General features: G+C 41.8%; 1 protein-coding gene across 1 annotated transcript in view; it reads left to right on the top strand.

Moving 5' to 3' along the window:
* LOC112231008 (astrotactin-2-like) overlaps positions 1 to 15,439 on the top strand; it is a 500,130-nt gene that overhangs the window by 253,995 nt on the left and 230,696 nt on the right. Inside the window, exon 11 of the mRNA XM_042311033.1 lies at positions 9,980 to 10,130. Coding sequence (XP_042166967.1) covers positions 9,980 to 10,130 — 151 coding nt within the window. The remainder of the gene's footprint in view (positions 1 to 9,979; positions 10,131 to 15,439) is intronic.

Raw genomic sequence — 15,439 nt, 5'->3', positions numbered from 1 at the left:
ACTCAAAGGCAACCAAAATTAAACTCTGAGTCATACAGCTTTTAGTGTGAAACAAGCTATTTGAATTATGAAGTGTAATATTACAAAAAAAGCTTACTAATATTACAAAAAAAGCTTACATTAATCACGCTACAAACATTCCTTTTTTGTATAATTGCCTGAATTCACACAAAATCCATATATTTGGATTATGTGTGAACTGGCCTCTGAATTTAATACGTAATAATTTTCTTTCTGACGCCCTTCTGTTTGTTTGTGTTTGAAGCCATTATGTTTAATATGTATCTGTCCTTCCCAGAGGGACCCCTTCTGTTCAACAAAGGTCTGCTTTGACTCAACATGGTGGTGTGATCATAGGAAGCCTAGGGAAACAGTTGCTGTGTGAAGGGAGAATAAATCTAGATGAGGAAAATGGGACACCCTCTGGATATTGTTCATAGAGAAGAAGATGTACAGCCAACTGTTGAAAGATTGTAACTGAGATGGAGATATTGGACTTAATGTTTTAGATCATAGCATAGTCCTCAATGCCTTTTACACGGATGCTCATAACATACCCTTTGAAATAAAACTTTGTACAAATATTTGTAATTGGACCAATTTCCTGAACAATGGCAATATTGTATTATAGTGCCAATTGTATATCACAGCACAATGGGGAAGTTATGAAACACTAAAATAAGAATTTAACACTTAAAGAAAATGTGCTTTTATATTAAATATGTAGTATTAATGCTGTCTTGAACTTGTTACAGTACAGCTCACGCTAATTATGCTCAGTCAGTTTAGCATGCTTTCATTTCCTCAACAACATCAAGGCTGTTTTGAATAAAATGTCTGTGATTTTGAAGAGCGTGTGCTTGATGCTATCTCAGAACAGGCTGTCAGAGTCCCTAGACTGCAATTTGGGGAATCAGGCCTTCTCCCGACTGCTAAGCTGTGTGCACAGCTGCACATGAAAGCCCATACAGAGCCACAGTCTTCTCTCAGTGAAGACTCCGTGAGACTGGGAGAGATAGAACAATAGAAGAAAAAGGACGTTTAATTTCACAGGAACCAGATCACATATCCTCTGGCTATCTGACTGAACACCAGAGTATGTTTTAATCGCACTATGATGTGTTTGATAGCACTTCCCATGCTGCCGTTCTTTCTCCCTCTTTCTCTTCATCCACTTTTAGTTCCCCATCTTGTTATCCCTTGCACTCTATTTCTCCTCTCCCTCTCTTCCTCTCCACACACCGCTTCTCCTTTTATTTGCTTTCTCCCAAAGAACTGGGCTCTCTGTTCTTATGTACTCTGGAAGCAGTTCCACTCTGTGTATGTGTAGGCTGTTAAAAATAAAGTATTAATCTCCAGACTGGGTTTCAAACCGAGTTGCTAAGCCCCTTGATGTCTGTCTTGATGTGCAGCTGTTTCACTCTAATCATTCATTAAGGCAGAGAGTGGCTAGCTCCGCCTAGATTTTTTAACAAACAATTATCCCACTAAAACACTAGCTAGCTTGAGGATAGCTGTGGTGGGGCATTTTAAGTATGGATACAGCCTGTGTCAGAAGAAATGCTAACAGCTTATTTGAATCATATGAGCACATTCCCTTCCATCACACCTCAGCACATTGTATAATAATAACTTTTCACAAAACTTTTGTCTCCTTATAAGAGCTCTTATAAAGGCTTACATAACTACATTCATAATTATTGGTGGAAAGTGCTGTTGAAGGGATATATTATCAGTGTCTTGGAAAAACCTTGTACAGTATCTCCAAGAAGTAAACTTTTCATAAATTGAACATAAATTGAACATAAAAGACAAAAATTGACATACAAGGTTATTCCAGGACGCTGAATATGTTACATAAGGCAGGACGCCTTATTGTTTTGTTTTCCAAATGAGTTTATTTTAATCTAGTTTCATCCCTTGAAATAATTGGATTTGCAATATGCATCCCATTGTTCTCATTCAGTGGCACGTGTGTGTACTTTGGAGGCTTCTTGGTATGTTAACTGGCACATGCCCAAGGTGTTTTTCACTTGTTTATTTGTTTGTGTCTCTTAATTGCCACTGCGATATGAGTGCCACACACAAAGCGCTAGAATGTGTGGTTTGTTAGCACAGCGTGGCACCTGTTCTCCTGTACACGTTTTTCCTCCCTGTGTGCTCAATTCCCCACGGCCCTGTTCCAAAGAAGACACTTTTGTTCCTATTCTATGAAAAACACATGTCCCACAGGGGTTCCTTATCCTCACGCTCACCCCACAGTGGGCATGTGGAGTTCAATACCCATGCTTGGTTAAACAGCCAGAGGTGGTCCCAGCATCCAAACATGTAGCTACTGCCGGTCAAGCTAACATGTTTTCCCAGTGGAAAATATCAATGTATTTTTTCACACATTCTGTTTTTCATTATATTTTTTTCATACGGAGAAGCTGAGGTGGTTTGAGTGTTGGCTGACAAGGGACTCGTAATACGGCACCAGATTTGTCTCAGAGCCAAAGTGAAAGAAAAGAGTTCAAACTTCCAACAACGTTCATAGATAAATGGTGGATTGACCCTTTCTTCATCTCTCGCTTTTTTTATTATCTAGCCTAATTTTTCTTATTTATTTCTCACTAAAGCTTGATTGGCAGTTTAGTAGTTAGCGCCACAGCACAAAGATTCAGATGACAAAAACATTGTTGAAAGCATTGGCTTTCAGTTTTACCGATGGTTAGGTTTTTCCTCAGCCAATCTCGAACCCATGAAAGTATAAAGGAATTGAAATAGGTAGAGATTGGATGCTGATGATATAAGGTTGCCACAGAAACAACAACAATACCAACTTCTCAATTCAAATGTTGTTAGTTATTGTGACAAGACTGCACAAGGTTATGTCTACTGAATAACTTAATGTCTCCAGCCTTTAAAAAGCACGCTGCTTATTCAGGCAGCGACCAGCGAAAAGCGACCATCAATCCTCAGCTTTTTTCCTCAGAGGGACATGTTGCAATGTTGTCCGTATTATTTCTCTCCACTCCTAACACATTGTCAGGCAAGGAGAGGTGTTGAAGCCAAAGCGACCTCCCGGCTTGCGGTGCCGCGGTGAGCAAACACACCGTTCTTCTTTCTTCTGCTATAACACTGAGGAGTCAGCTCCTTAATGCACCACTTAATAGTACACAAAGTGGGGCCCTCAACCCCACGTGTAGCCTGTGTGTATGCACACTGACAGACTGAGCAGCTGAATCCAGGTGAAAGCTATGATCCCTTTGTTGATGTCACATGTGAAATCCACTTCAATCAGTGTGGACGAAGCATGAGACATTTCAAACGTGGAAGGTGTATGTGTGACATTCAGAGGGTGAATGGGCAACACAAAATATTTAAGTGCCTTTGAACGGGGTGGTAGTAGGTGCCAGGCACATCGGTTTGAGTGTGTCAAGAACTGCAATGCTGCTGGGGTTTTCACACTCTACAGTGACCTGTGTGTATCAAGAATGGTCCACCACCCAAAGGACATCCAGCCAACTTGACACACCTGTGAGAAGCATTGGAGTCAACATGGGCCAGCATCCCAATTGAACGCTTTCACACCTTTTAGATGCCATGCTACAACGAATTGAGGCTGTTCTGAGGGCAAAATGGGGTGCAAGTCAATATGAAGATGTTCCTAATGTTTTGGATACTCATTTTATGTGTGTATGTTTTTTTCCCCCTCTTTCTCAAGCGGCTGCTGTACCTCGTAAAGAGCGGCTGTATGTGACAATGCTAGCGGGCGGTGCCTGTTGGCTTTATTAGCAACTTAATGGATGGAGCATTCCGGTGCTTCAATTAGCCCCGGTGCGCGACATGCCATCAGCCCCTACCCCTGATGCCTCACAAATGACAGCTTCATACATAGTAAATTGCCATCGCATCAACTTCATGAACATTTTAATTGCAGTGATTGTGCCTGATCGCACTTCCTCGTGAACTGACCCTGCTAAATTGTGTACCCACTCACTTTCCATAGAAGAATGTAAGGCCGGAATGATAGTTTCTCATAACGGTGATTAAGGGGGGGGGGAAATTTTATGAATAAAGGGCTATTTTCGGAGATCGGTCCTGCCATTGTTTAAAACCACACATAGAGAAGCCATATTGGTTTCATTAAAATGTAGAACTGTTTTTGTCTCTATATACATTCCACCTCATGGAGAGGTGAAGTGCATTAGGGGATGCAGCATAATTTAAGCCTCTGTTTTAACTTTATCTCCCCACAAATCCTTCCTGGGGAGTCAGGACGCGGCAGGGGGGCAGGCCAGGCCAAATACATCGAGAATACACCCTTCACATGAATTATGATATCCACTATATGAACTATTGCTCCCTCCCCCTGCATGCCACATTCACCACTAACTCATCCTCCCCTCTCTCTCAACACTCTTCTCACAAAATGACTTTCTCACACGTGGTCCAACTGGAAATTGCTGTGTGTGGGTGGATGTGTGGGCATTTGGCGCAAGTGTATGTGTTGCCTGTGTGTGTTTCCTATTGCAAGCAGAGCAGAGGTAGAGAGATGAAAATAGAATAATAATGTCAACCACATGTTTTAATAGCTGTAGGGTATTTGAGCTTCAGTGAAATCACCAGAAAGCCTAGTGTTAATTTAATAGGAAACCGTAGCAGTAAGACATATTGCGAGCAATCTATAATGTCACTAATGAATACAAAAGTGGAAACATTCCACAGGGGGACCATCTTTATATAGAGATGTGTAGGGCTTCAGTGAACTTTAGAGAATTAAGCTATTCCCTTACGCACATACCATACCATTTCCATACTGATTGGAATTAGAACTCTAGGTGAACCAAGTCTGTCACAGTGATACTGTATAGCTACAGTAAATAAGACACTGCAATATTGTCACGCTGTCCTATTTTTCAGGTTTTTCTAAACCATCTTTTACTGTTGGTCGAGATTGCTTTTTGTTTTCTAGCGAAAGAATGCAATAAAGAAGGAGCTCAAAACCATATCCCCTTAAGATGTATCTTATTGTGGTGTGTGTTTCTCTGCAGATTGTCGTTGTGGTTGGCTACTCATTGTTTTGCACGGGCAAAGATGGATGCCCTTATTGTCTCTTTTGAAAACTTTGTATCACCTTTGTAGAAATGTTAAAGTTCCCTGATATCACAGAGTCACCTCTTTGCTGTTGAGACTGGTGTTTTGCGGGTACTATTTAATGAAGCTGCCAGTTAAGGACTTGTGAGGCACCTGTTGCTCAAACTAGACACACTAATGTACTTGTCCACTTGCTCAGTTGTGCACCGGGGCCTCCCACTTTCCATTCTGGTTAGGACCTTCACATCCGGCTTCTTCACCTGCGGGAACGTCTGAAGAGGAGGGGGGATGCTGAGGAGTATTTCTGTTGTTAATAAAGCCCTAAACTTATTGGGTGGACCTGGCTCCTAAATTGGTGGGCATATGCCCTCCCAGGCCCACCCATGGCTGCGCCCCTGCCCAGTCATGTGAAGTCCATAGATTAGGGCCTAATGAATTTATTTCAATTGACTGATTTCCTTCTATGAACAGTAACTCAGTAAAATCTTTGAAATTGTTGAATGTTTCATTTATGTTCAGTGTAGATTTAAGAAAGGACAGCCAGCTAGCACTACCATGTTGAAGCCTGCATGGCACTGTGTCTTAGCTCAGATTAAACACAGAGAGTGCTGATGGCTTCATTATTTGCCGTTACACCTCTAATGACTTTTGAATTTCCCTGTGGGCTGGGCAGCGCGGGCACAGACACCTGTGTAAAGCAGAGGGCTATCAGACATCAGCCTATCAGGCAGCCCCCTGTACCCAAGCTGGCAGGCCCTGGCAGGCCCCCGTGCTCTGCCAGATCTCTGGCCATGGGAAATCATATCCAAACACATTAGGAGACTTCGGAAGCGGCTGGACCAAAAAGCCACTATTCGTAATCCCCCTTGTCACTTTCACGCCTGCAGACTCCCACCTGCTCCCCAACACCACAGGCCAGAGGAAAGGCACTAGCACGGCAGCTTTGATGGCTCTGAACAAACTGGTGCTCGTTACACGGTGACACACACTCACCCAACTACCCAGGCATGCTTTTGTTGTTTGCCTCTAGTATTGCACAAATGAACCTGTGTCCTTGGGCATTTTCATTTTATATTTACATTTAGCAGATGCTTTATCCAGAGAGACTTACAGTTAGGGCATTCATCTTAAGATAGCTAGATGGGACATATCTGTCATAGTAAGTACATTTTTCCTCAAAGTAGCTATCAGCAATGTCAGCGCTGATTTAAAAAAAAAAAATTCAAGTGGGAGTGTTGATTCAAGAAAGGCATGTTTTTAATCCATTCTTCTATCTATCTCTGTGTGTTTGTGTGCTTCTATTTCAAGTTCCAAGTTTTAAGTCACATGCACAAGTATAATGAAATGCCTTTCTTGCAAGCTCCAAACCCAACAATTCAGCAATCAATATCAATGTAGCACAAAAATTAAATAAGGTAGAACAAAAACACACAAGAAATAAAAATAAGAAATAGGAACACGAGAAAGTAAGAAGCTACACTAAATATACATACAAGAAGCTATTCACAGGTTCAGTTCCAATACCATATTTAGATACTTTTGGTCATGTAGTGTATGTGGACACCTGCTCGTCAAAGATCTCATTCCAAAATCATGGGCATTAATATTGGTCATCCCTTTCCTGCTATAAAAGCCTCCACTCTTCTGGGAAGGCTTTCCACTATGTTGGAACACGATGTTGGAACATTGCTGCAGGGACTTGCTTCCATTCAGTCAGAAGAGCATTAGTGAGGTTGGGCACTGAAGTTGGCCGATTAGGCCTGGCTTGCAGTCAACGTTCCAATTCATCCCAAAGGTGTTCGAAAGGGGTTGAGGTCAGCACTCTGTGCAGGCCAGTCAATTTCTTCCACACCGATCTCGACAAACAATTTCTTTATGTACCTCGCTTTGTGCATGGCGGCATTGTCATGCTGAAACAGGAAAGGGCCTTCCCTAAACTGTTGCCACAAAGTTGGAAGTCTAGAATCATCTGGAATGTCACTGTATGCTGTAGCGTAAAGATTTCCCTTCACTGGAAGTAAGGGGCCTAGCCCGAACCGTGAAAAACAGCCCCAGAACATTATTTCTTCTCCAACAAACTTTACAGTATGCACTATGGATTCGGGTTAGAGTTATCCTGGCATCCGCCTAACCCAGATTCGTCCGTCGAACTGCCAGATAGTGAAGCTCTCAACTAACAGTTCTTGTGCTGACGTTACTTCCAGAGGCAGTTTAGAACTCGGTAGTGAGTGTTACAACCAACAACAGACACATTTTACGGGCTAAGCGCTTCAGAACTCGGCGGTCCTATTCTGTGAGCTTGTGTGGCCAACCACCTTGCTGCTTAGCCGTTGTTGGTCCTAGACATTTCTATTTCACAATAACAGCACTTACAGTTCTCCAGGGCAGCTCTAGTAGGGCAGAAATTTGACATCCTATGAAGGTGCCACGTTGAAAGTCACTGAGTTCTTCAGTACGGGCCATTCTACTGCCAATGTTTGTCTATGGAGATTGCATGGCTGTGTGCTCGATTTTATACACCTGTCAGCAATGGGCGTGGCTGAAATAGCTGAATCCACAAATTTCAAGAGGTGTCCACATACTTTTGTATATACAGTGCCTTCGGAAAGTATTCAGACCCCTTGACTTTTTTCCACATTTTGTTACATTACAGCCTTATTCTAAAATTAATTAAATAGTTTTTTCCCCCTCATAAATCTACACACAGTACCCCATAATGACAAAGCTAAAACAGGTTTTTAGAATCTTTTGCACATTTATTAAAACTAAACTGAAATATTTCCTTTACATAAGTATTCAGACCCTTTACTCAGTACTTTGTTGAAGCACCTTTGGCAGCGATTACAGCATCTATTCTTCTTGGGTATGACTCTACAAGCTTGGCACACCTGTATTTGGGGAGTTTTTCTGCAGATCCTCTCAAACTGTCAGGTTTTATGGGGAGCATTGCAGCACAGCTATTTTCAGGTCTCTCCAGAGATGTTCATTCGGGTTCAAGTCCAGGCTCTTACTGGGCCACTCAAGGACATTCAGAGACTTGTCCTGAAGCCACTCCTGAGTTATTTGGTCTGTGTGCTTAGGGTCATTGTCCTGTTGGAAGGTGAACCTTTACCCCAGTCTGAGGTCCTGAGTGCTCTGGAGCAGGTTTTCATCAAGGATCTCTTTGCCTCAATTATGACTAGTCTCAGTCCCTGCCGCTGAAGAATATTGCCACTGCATTATGCTTCCGCCACCATGCTTCACCGTAGGGATGGTGCCAGGTTTCCTCCAGACGTGACGCTTGGCATTCATGCCAAAGAGTTCAATCTTGGTTTTATCAGACCAGAGAGTCTTAAATGGCCTTTTGGCAAACTCCATGCGGGCTGTCATGTGCCTTTTACTGAGGAGTGGCTTCCATCTGGACAATCTACCGTAAAGGCCTGATTGGTGGAGTGCTGCAGAGATGGTTGTCCTTTTGGATGGTTCTCCCATCTCCACAGAGGACCTCAAGAGCTCTGTCAGAGTGACTATCGGGTTCTTGGTCATCTCCCTGACCAAGGCCCTTCTACCCCGATCAGTTTGGCCAGGCGGCCAGTATTGGTGGTTCCAAACTTCATCCATTTAGAAATTATGGAGGCCACTGTGTTTTTGAGGATCTTCAATGCTGCAGACATTTATTGGTACCCTTTCCCCAGAGCTGTGCCTTGACACAATCCTGTCTCAGGACAATTCCTTCAACCTCATGGCTTGGTTTTTGCTCTGACATGCACTGTCATCTGTGGGACATTATATAGACAGGTGTGTGCCTTTCCAAATTGTGTCCAATCATTTGAATTCACCACAGGTGGACTACATTGAAGTTGTAGAAACATCTCATGATGATCAATGGAAACAGGATGCTCAATTTCGAATCTCATAGCAAAGTGTCTGAATACTAATGTAAAAAAATTTTTTTCGCTTTATCATTATAGGATATTGTGTGTAGATTGCAGAGGATTTAAAAAATATATATATTTTAGAATAAGGCTGTAATGTAACAAGGGGTCTTAATACTTTCCAAAGGCATTGTATAGTGTATATACTGTATAGGGGGTAAGGTGACTAGGCATCAGGATATATTATTGTTATTGTTCAATGTATCGAACCTTGATTATTGTTAATGTTGTAACGTTGACAATATTATGTTAATATTGTAAATCTCCAATGTATGCTTTGGTAATATGTACTTTGTTATGTCATGCCAATAAAGCAAATAGAATTGAATTGATAAACAGAGTAGCAGCAGCGCATGATGTAAATGTAAATACATACAAGGGTCAACTATTTCTCCCTCTCCCCTCTCTCTCTGAACAATGGCCCAAACATCCCAGTATATCTTTTGGAGATGGATTCCACAATGGGATTGAGTTAAGATACAACTTGAATAGATGAATTCCATCTGTACCAGTTGCCCTCAGACCACAGCACAGCAGCAACATATCCAAACAGAAGTCATGTGACTGCACAGAAAGGACAGAAGGGACAATATGACTCCTTTTCAATCTCTCTCTTATTCCAGTATTATTTCTCTTGCAACAATATGATAGTGCTAGTATACCCTTTGCAGAAGTACAAGGGTCACCACAATAGGAAATTCAGCGAATACAGATTTGGCTATTGTGATAATAACATTATATAGAGCAGACCTTTGCTTTATGATAGATATGTGGACCTTGAAGCATCCCCCCCCAAAATAACTTCAACACACCTGTATTTGATCTCCTTTTCTTTATGTACAACTAACCAAACCTCATATACATCAGAAGTACCTCCAGTGTGTTGTCCATATTAGGACATCCTCAGACACATGTTCAGCTGAGTGCTCAGGCTTTATTCTGATTAGTCTATTGATGACAGTATTCCTCTTCTCTGTCCATCATAGGGAGGAGGCCATCATGTCCACTTACTTTGAGGCAGTAGATGATCTCCTGGCGTCTTTCGGCCCGGTCCGAGACTGTTCCCAGGACAACGGGGGCTGCAGGAAGAACTTCAAGTGTGTGTCGGACCGCAGAGTCGACTCAACAGGCTGTATGGTGAGTTACTGTCACCTCTTTAAAACCTCTAGATAGAAATGTAGTAAGACATAAACTCAGCAAAAAATGAAATGGCCCTTTTTCAGGACCCTGTCCTTCAAAGATAATTTGTAAAAACCGGTCGTTAAGACACTAACAGCTTACAGACGGTAGGCAATTGAGGTCACAGTTATGAAAACTTAGAACACTAAAGAGGCCTTTCTGCTGACTCTGGGAGAAAAAAAAAGAAAGATGCGCAGGGTCCCTGCTAATCTGCGTGAACGTGGCCAGGGCAATAAATTGCAATGTCCGTACTGTGAGACGCCTAAAACAGCACTACAGGGAGACAGAACGGACAGCTGATCGTCCTTGCAGTGGCAGACCACGTGTAACAACACCTGCACAGGATCAGTACCTCCGAACATCACTCCTGTGGGACAGGTACAGGATGGCGGCAACAACAACTGCCCGAGTTACACCAGGAACGCACAATTCCTCCATCATTGCTCAGACTGTCTGCAATAGGCTGAGAGAGGCTGGACTGAGGGGTTGTAGGCCTGTTGTAAGGCAGGTCCTCACCAGACATCACTGGCAACAACGTCACCTATGGGCAGAAACCCACCGTCGCTAGACCAGACAGGACTGGCAAAAGGTGCTCTTCACTGATGAGTTGCGGTTTTGTCTCAACAGGGGTGAATGCCGGATTTGCGTTTATCGTCGAAGGAATGAGCGTTACATCGAAGTCTGTACTCTGGAACGGGATCGATTTGGAGGTGGAGGGTCCATCATGGTCTGGGGCGGTGTGTCACAGCATCATCGGACTGAGCTTGTTGTCACTGCAGGCAATCTCAACGCTGTGCGTTACAGGGAAGACATCCTCCTCCCTCATGTGGTTCCCTTCCTGCAGGCTCATCCTGACATGACCCTCCAGCATGACAATGCCACCAGCCATACTGCTCGTTATGTGCGTGATTTCCTGCAAGACAGGAATGTCAGTGTTCTGCCATGGTCAATGAAGAGCCCTGATCTCAATCCCATTGAGCACGTCTGGGACCTGTTGGATCGGAGGTTGAGGGCTAGGGCCAATCTCTCCAGAAATGTCCGGGAACTTGCAGGTGCCTTGGTGGAAGAGTGGGGTAACATCTCACAGCAAGAACTGCCAAATCTGGTGCAGTCCATGAGGAGGAGCTGCACTTCAGTACTTGGCCACACCAGATACTGACTGTTACTTTTGATTTTGACCCCCCTTTGTTCAGGGACACATTATTCCATTTCTGTTAGTCACATGTCTGTGGAACTTGTTCAGTTTATGTCTCAGTTATTGAATCTTCTTATGTTCATACAAATATTTGCACATGTTAAGTTTGCTGAAAATAACAGTTGACAGTGAGAGGACATTTCTTGTTTTGAGTTTATAATAATAATTTTTGCATAATGAAGTGCAAAATCTAAATGTAATTTCTCACCTTGAGGATTGCAGATTCATAAGCTCCCTTAACTTTGAATATTTATGTGATTCAGTTTGACTTTATATTGAACATGCTTTTAGCAATTGAATATCTGCTAATTAGCACGTACACATTGATACAGAGCAAAGGTGATAGACGACAGTCGTTTACCACTACATTCTCAATGTTGTTATTTTCTCCATGATGATGATTATTTTGATCTTGGGATATTTTTTTTACATTTGTGATTGGCAAAAGTGTGGAGGTTCAGAGCACCTGCTTGTTTATGGAAAGGAAGTCAAACACGTGTAAAACCACTTCATCATGATTCTTGAAACACAGCCTCAAATAAAGTGTTTCCCATAAAAGGAAATAAAATGAATGCTCAGTAGTAGATTAATTGCCACACCTATTAAAAGTAACATGCTGACATACTGTAGCCTTCTGTAGGTAACTTATTTGATGTACAGTATGTGTGAAGCAGGTTGGTTGTTGGCGTATTTACAAAGGGAGGAGAGATGGGAGAGACAGGAAGGTCCAATGCCAGAGGTTTGATGGGAGTTTGGGCGGGCTCAAGTTTGTGTCCAATTAAATTAATGAGCCAGTTGGGTAGCTATGTGATGTATGGCTTGATCATTTGGGGGTAGGGTTGTAATTTGACTGGCCTGTGGGCTGTTTGTCACAAAGAATGAGAGCCGAACACTGTTATTTGAATTTCCCCATGCATTTTGACTGGGACTGTTAAAATAATTGCTGAATCGAGGGAGATTTTCCCAATAGCCCAACTGTTGCTGTGGTACTCTGAGAGACAGTCTAAATGGGATTGTGCCTGTGATGGATACAGTCCTGAATGAAGAACTCACACAACTATCAGAGATAAATTGTTTTACCCACATTTAATTTATTGTTTAATATTGCCTTATACCACTTGGAGGTCTTTCTCATGGTGATTCACCAACAACGTGGGCAATTGTGTCCTTATAGTGCAACTTTGTGTTAACCCATTTCAGCTTACATCACTTTACATGCCTCTGATTAGTAAAGAGATGGAAAATGACATATTTCTTTAACACCCATATACAATGGGGGCAGCAGGGGGGCAGCGGTAGCCCCAGAGGGTTGCTGGCATCAATATCTCAGGTGCCACCTATTGCCGATGTTCCCTTGAGCAAGGAACTTAACCCACTAAACTGCTCATTGAGCGCTCCACTGCAGCTGCCCTCTGCTCCAGTCTCTCCAACCTAATGTGTGTATGTGTTAGTGCTGAGCAATTCATTTTTTTTTTATTAAACAACTGATTGACCGCCGTCGGTTCAATAACATTAATTCCATTTAGTTTTTAGTTTTTTTTTGTGAGCTCAACACGCCGTTCCTCTAGAGAGAGAGAAAATCATTCACAATAGAAATTGGCCATGTTCAAGAGCACCAAATCCATGATGCATTGTGGGTGAATGGTGATTGACTGACTGATCTACAAATAATAATGAGTAGTTATTTATGATGCAAAGTGATTTGTGGATCAGTCAGTTGTTAGTCGTCTGCAATGTCAAATAAGCTCATTAAGTCAAGAACTATGTGAGAAGGTGGGCTGATTGTAAGTTGTAGTTTTCATTAGGCAAATATTCAAACAAGTTCAGAACAGATACGTGGTAATTAAAAGTAACATGCTGACATACTGTAGCCGACTGTAGGAAACGTATTTGATATGCAATACACTACGTCTTTGTGTGAAGGAGGTTGGTTGTTGGCATATTTACAATGGGAGGAGAGATGGCAAAGGTCCAATGCCAGAGGTTTGATGGTAGTTTGGGCGGGCTTGAGTTGTCAACCAATTAAATTAATGAGCCAGTTGGGTAGCTATGTGATGTATGGCTTGATCATTAGGGGGTAGGGTTGTAATATGACTGGCCTGTGGGCTGTTTGTCACAACGAATGAGAGCCAAACACTGATACTGCAATTTCCCCATGCATTTTGACTGGGACTGTTAAAATAATTGCTGAATCGAGGGAGATTTTCCCAATAGCCCAACTGTTGCTGTGGTACTCTGAGAGACAGTCTAAACGGGATTGTGTCTGTGATGGATACAGTCCTGACTGAAGAACTCACACAACTATCAGAGAAATTGTTTTACCCACATTTAATTTATTGTTTAATATTGCCTTAATATTATCTTACTCATGGTGATTCACCAACAACGTGGGCAATTGTGTCCTTATAGTGCAACTTTGTGTTAACCCGTTTCAGCTTACATGACTTTACATGCCTCTGATTTGTAAAGAGATGGAAAATTACATATTTCTTTAACACCCATATACAATGGGGGCAGCAGGGGGGCAGCGGTAGCCCCAGAGGGTTGCAGGCATCAATATCTCAAGTGCCACCTACTGCCGATGTTCCCTTGAGCAAGGAACTTAACCCACTAAACTGCTCATTGAGCCCCCTTTACAGCTGCCCTCTGCTCCAGTCTCTCCAACCTAATGTGTGTTTTTGTTAGTGCTGAGCAATTCATATATTTGAATTATATTATATATTATTAAAATTTTTATTAAAACAACTGATTGACCAACGTCGGTACAATAACATTAATTCCATTTAGTTCTGTTTTTTTGTGTGCTCAACACGCCATTTCTCTAGAGAGAAATCAAATCCTTGATGCATTGTGGGTGAATGGTGATTGGGTGAATGGTGATTGACTGACTGATCTACAAATAATAATGAGTAGTTTATTTATGATGCAAAGTGATTTGTAGATCAGTCAGTTGATAGTCGTTTGCAATGTCAAATAAGCCCATTAAGTCAAGAACTATATGGAAAGCTGGGCTGATTGTACGTTGTAGTTTTCATTAGGCAAATATTCAACCAAGTTCAGCACAGAAACGTGGTCATTAACTTCAATGACCACAATCAATTGTGGCACATACGCACAGACCATACGAGAGGAATGACGTAACAAAACAACGGCTATAGGAATTGGGACATTTTGTGAGGTAGCTTTACCCAATTGATTGTTGTGTTATTGGTAATAAGCAGTCGTGAAAGTATGCCTTATCTACTTCGAAGAACCAACTTGAAAAATGATTCAGTCAGCCAGCTAGCTTACTGCAGTACTAGCCTAGCTAAATATTATGACTCGTTCAATGGGGAGCACAGAGATAACGTTCGATGGTTGTCTGGCTGGCTCCTACTACCTGAGCAGAGATGAGATGGTGACTTTAAATAATGAAAAATAATAAACTATACACAACTGAAATATTGTACAGTATTAAAGTAAAGTAAGTCATCTGAAAAAATGATGGTTAATAAGTGATAAGCAGTAATGGGCATTCACTACCATCATGGGGCTTTTATTAATTGTTTTATTCTGTTACAACATTCAACCAACTGTCAGTGTCAGCAAAAAGGCAGGTGATGGCTGAGGGAAACTCACAAATCATTTTAATGTCATTATCCCATAACATATGTTTTTTAAACGATTTAAATTTTAAAAATCTGAATTTCTTTCTCATGTAACCGAACCAACCTCAAAAAGCACTAATCACACAGCATTAGTATGTGTGTGTGTGTGTGTGTGTGTGTGTGTGTGTATATCGGAGGGGTTAGGCAAAACCCAGACACATTTGCATCTCTTATGGATTAATAAAAGTATATATTATCTTACATCATCTAAAGCATTGAGCACAGCTGCATTTCAGGTAATAGATAGATTCGGGTTGTACCCATATCTTTGTATTTCCATTATGTTTTAAATGTTTATCTCTTTGGAGGGCTAGGTAGTGTCACTGCATTCGGGAGTTGCAGCGATGGGACAAGACTTTAACTACCAATTGGATATCACAAAATGTAGGAGAAAATGTTTAAAAAGTACAAAAAAATATAAGTAA

Source organism: Oncorhynchus tshawytscha, linkage group LG33, assembly GCF_018296145.1.
Source record: "Oncorhynchus tshawytscha isolate Ot180627B linkage group LG33, Otsh_v2.0, whole genome shotgun sequence".
NCBI lineage: Eukaryota > Metazoa > Chordata > Actinopteri > Salmoniformes > Salmonidae > Oncorhynchus > Oncorhynchus tshawytscha.
The sequence above is the reverse complement of the archived record's forward strand: the minus strand, read 5'-3'. Positions and strand labels throughout refer to the sequence as shown.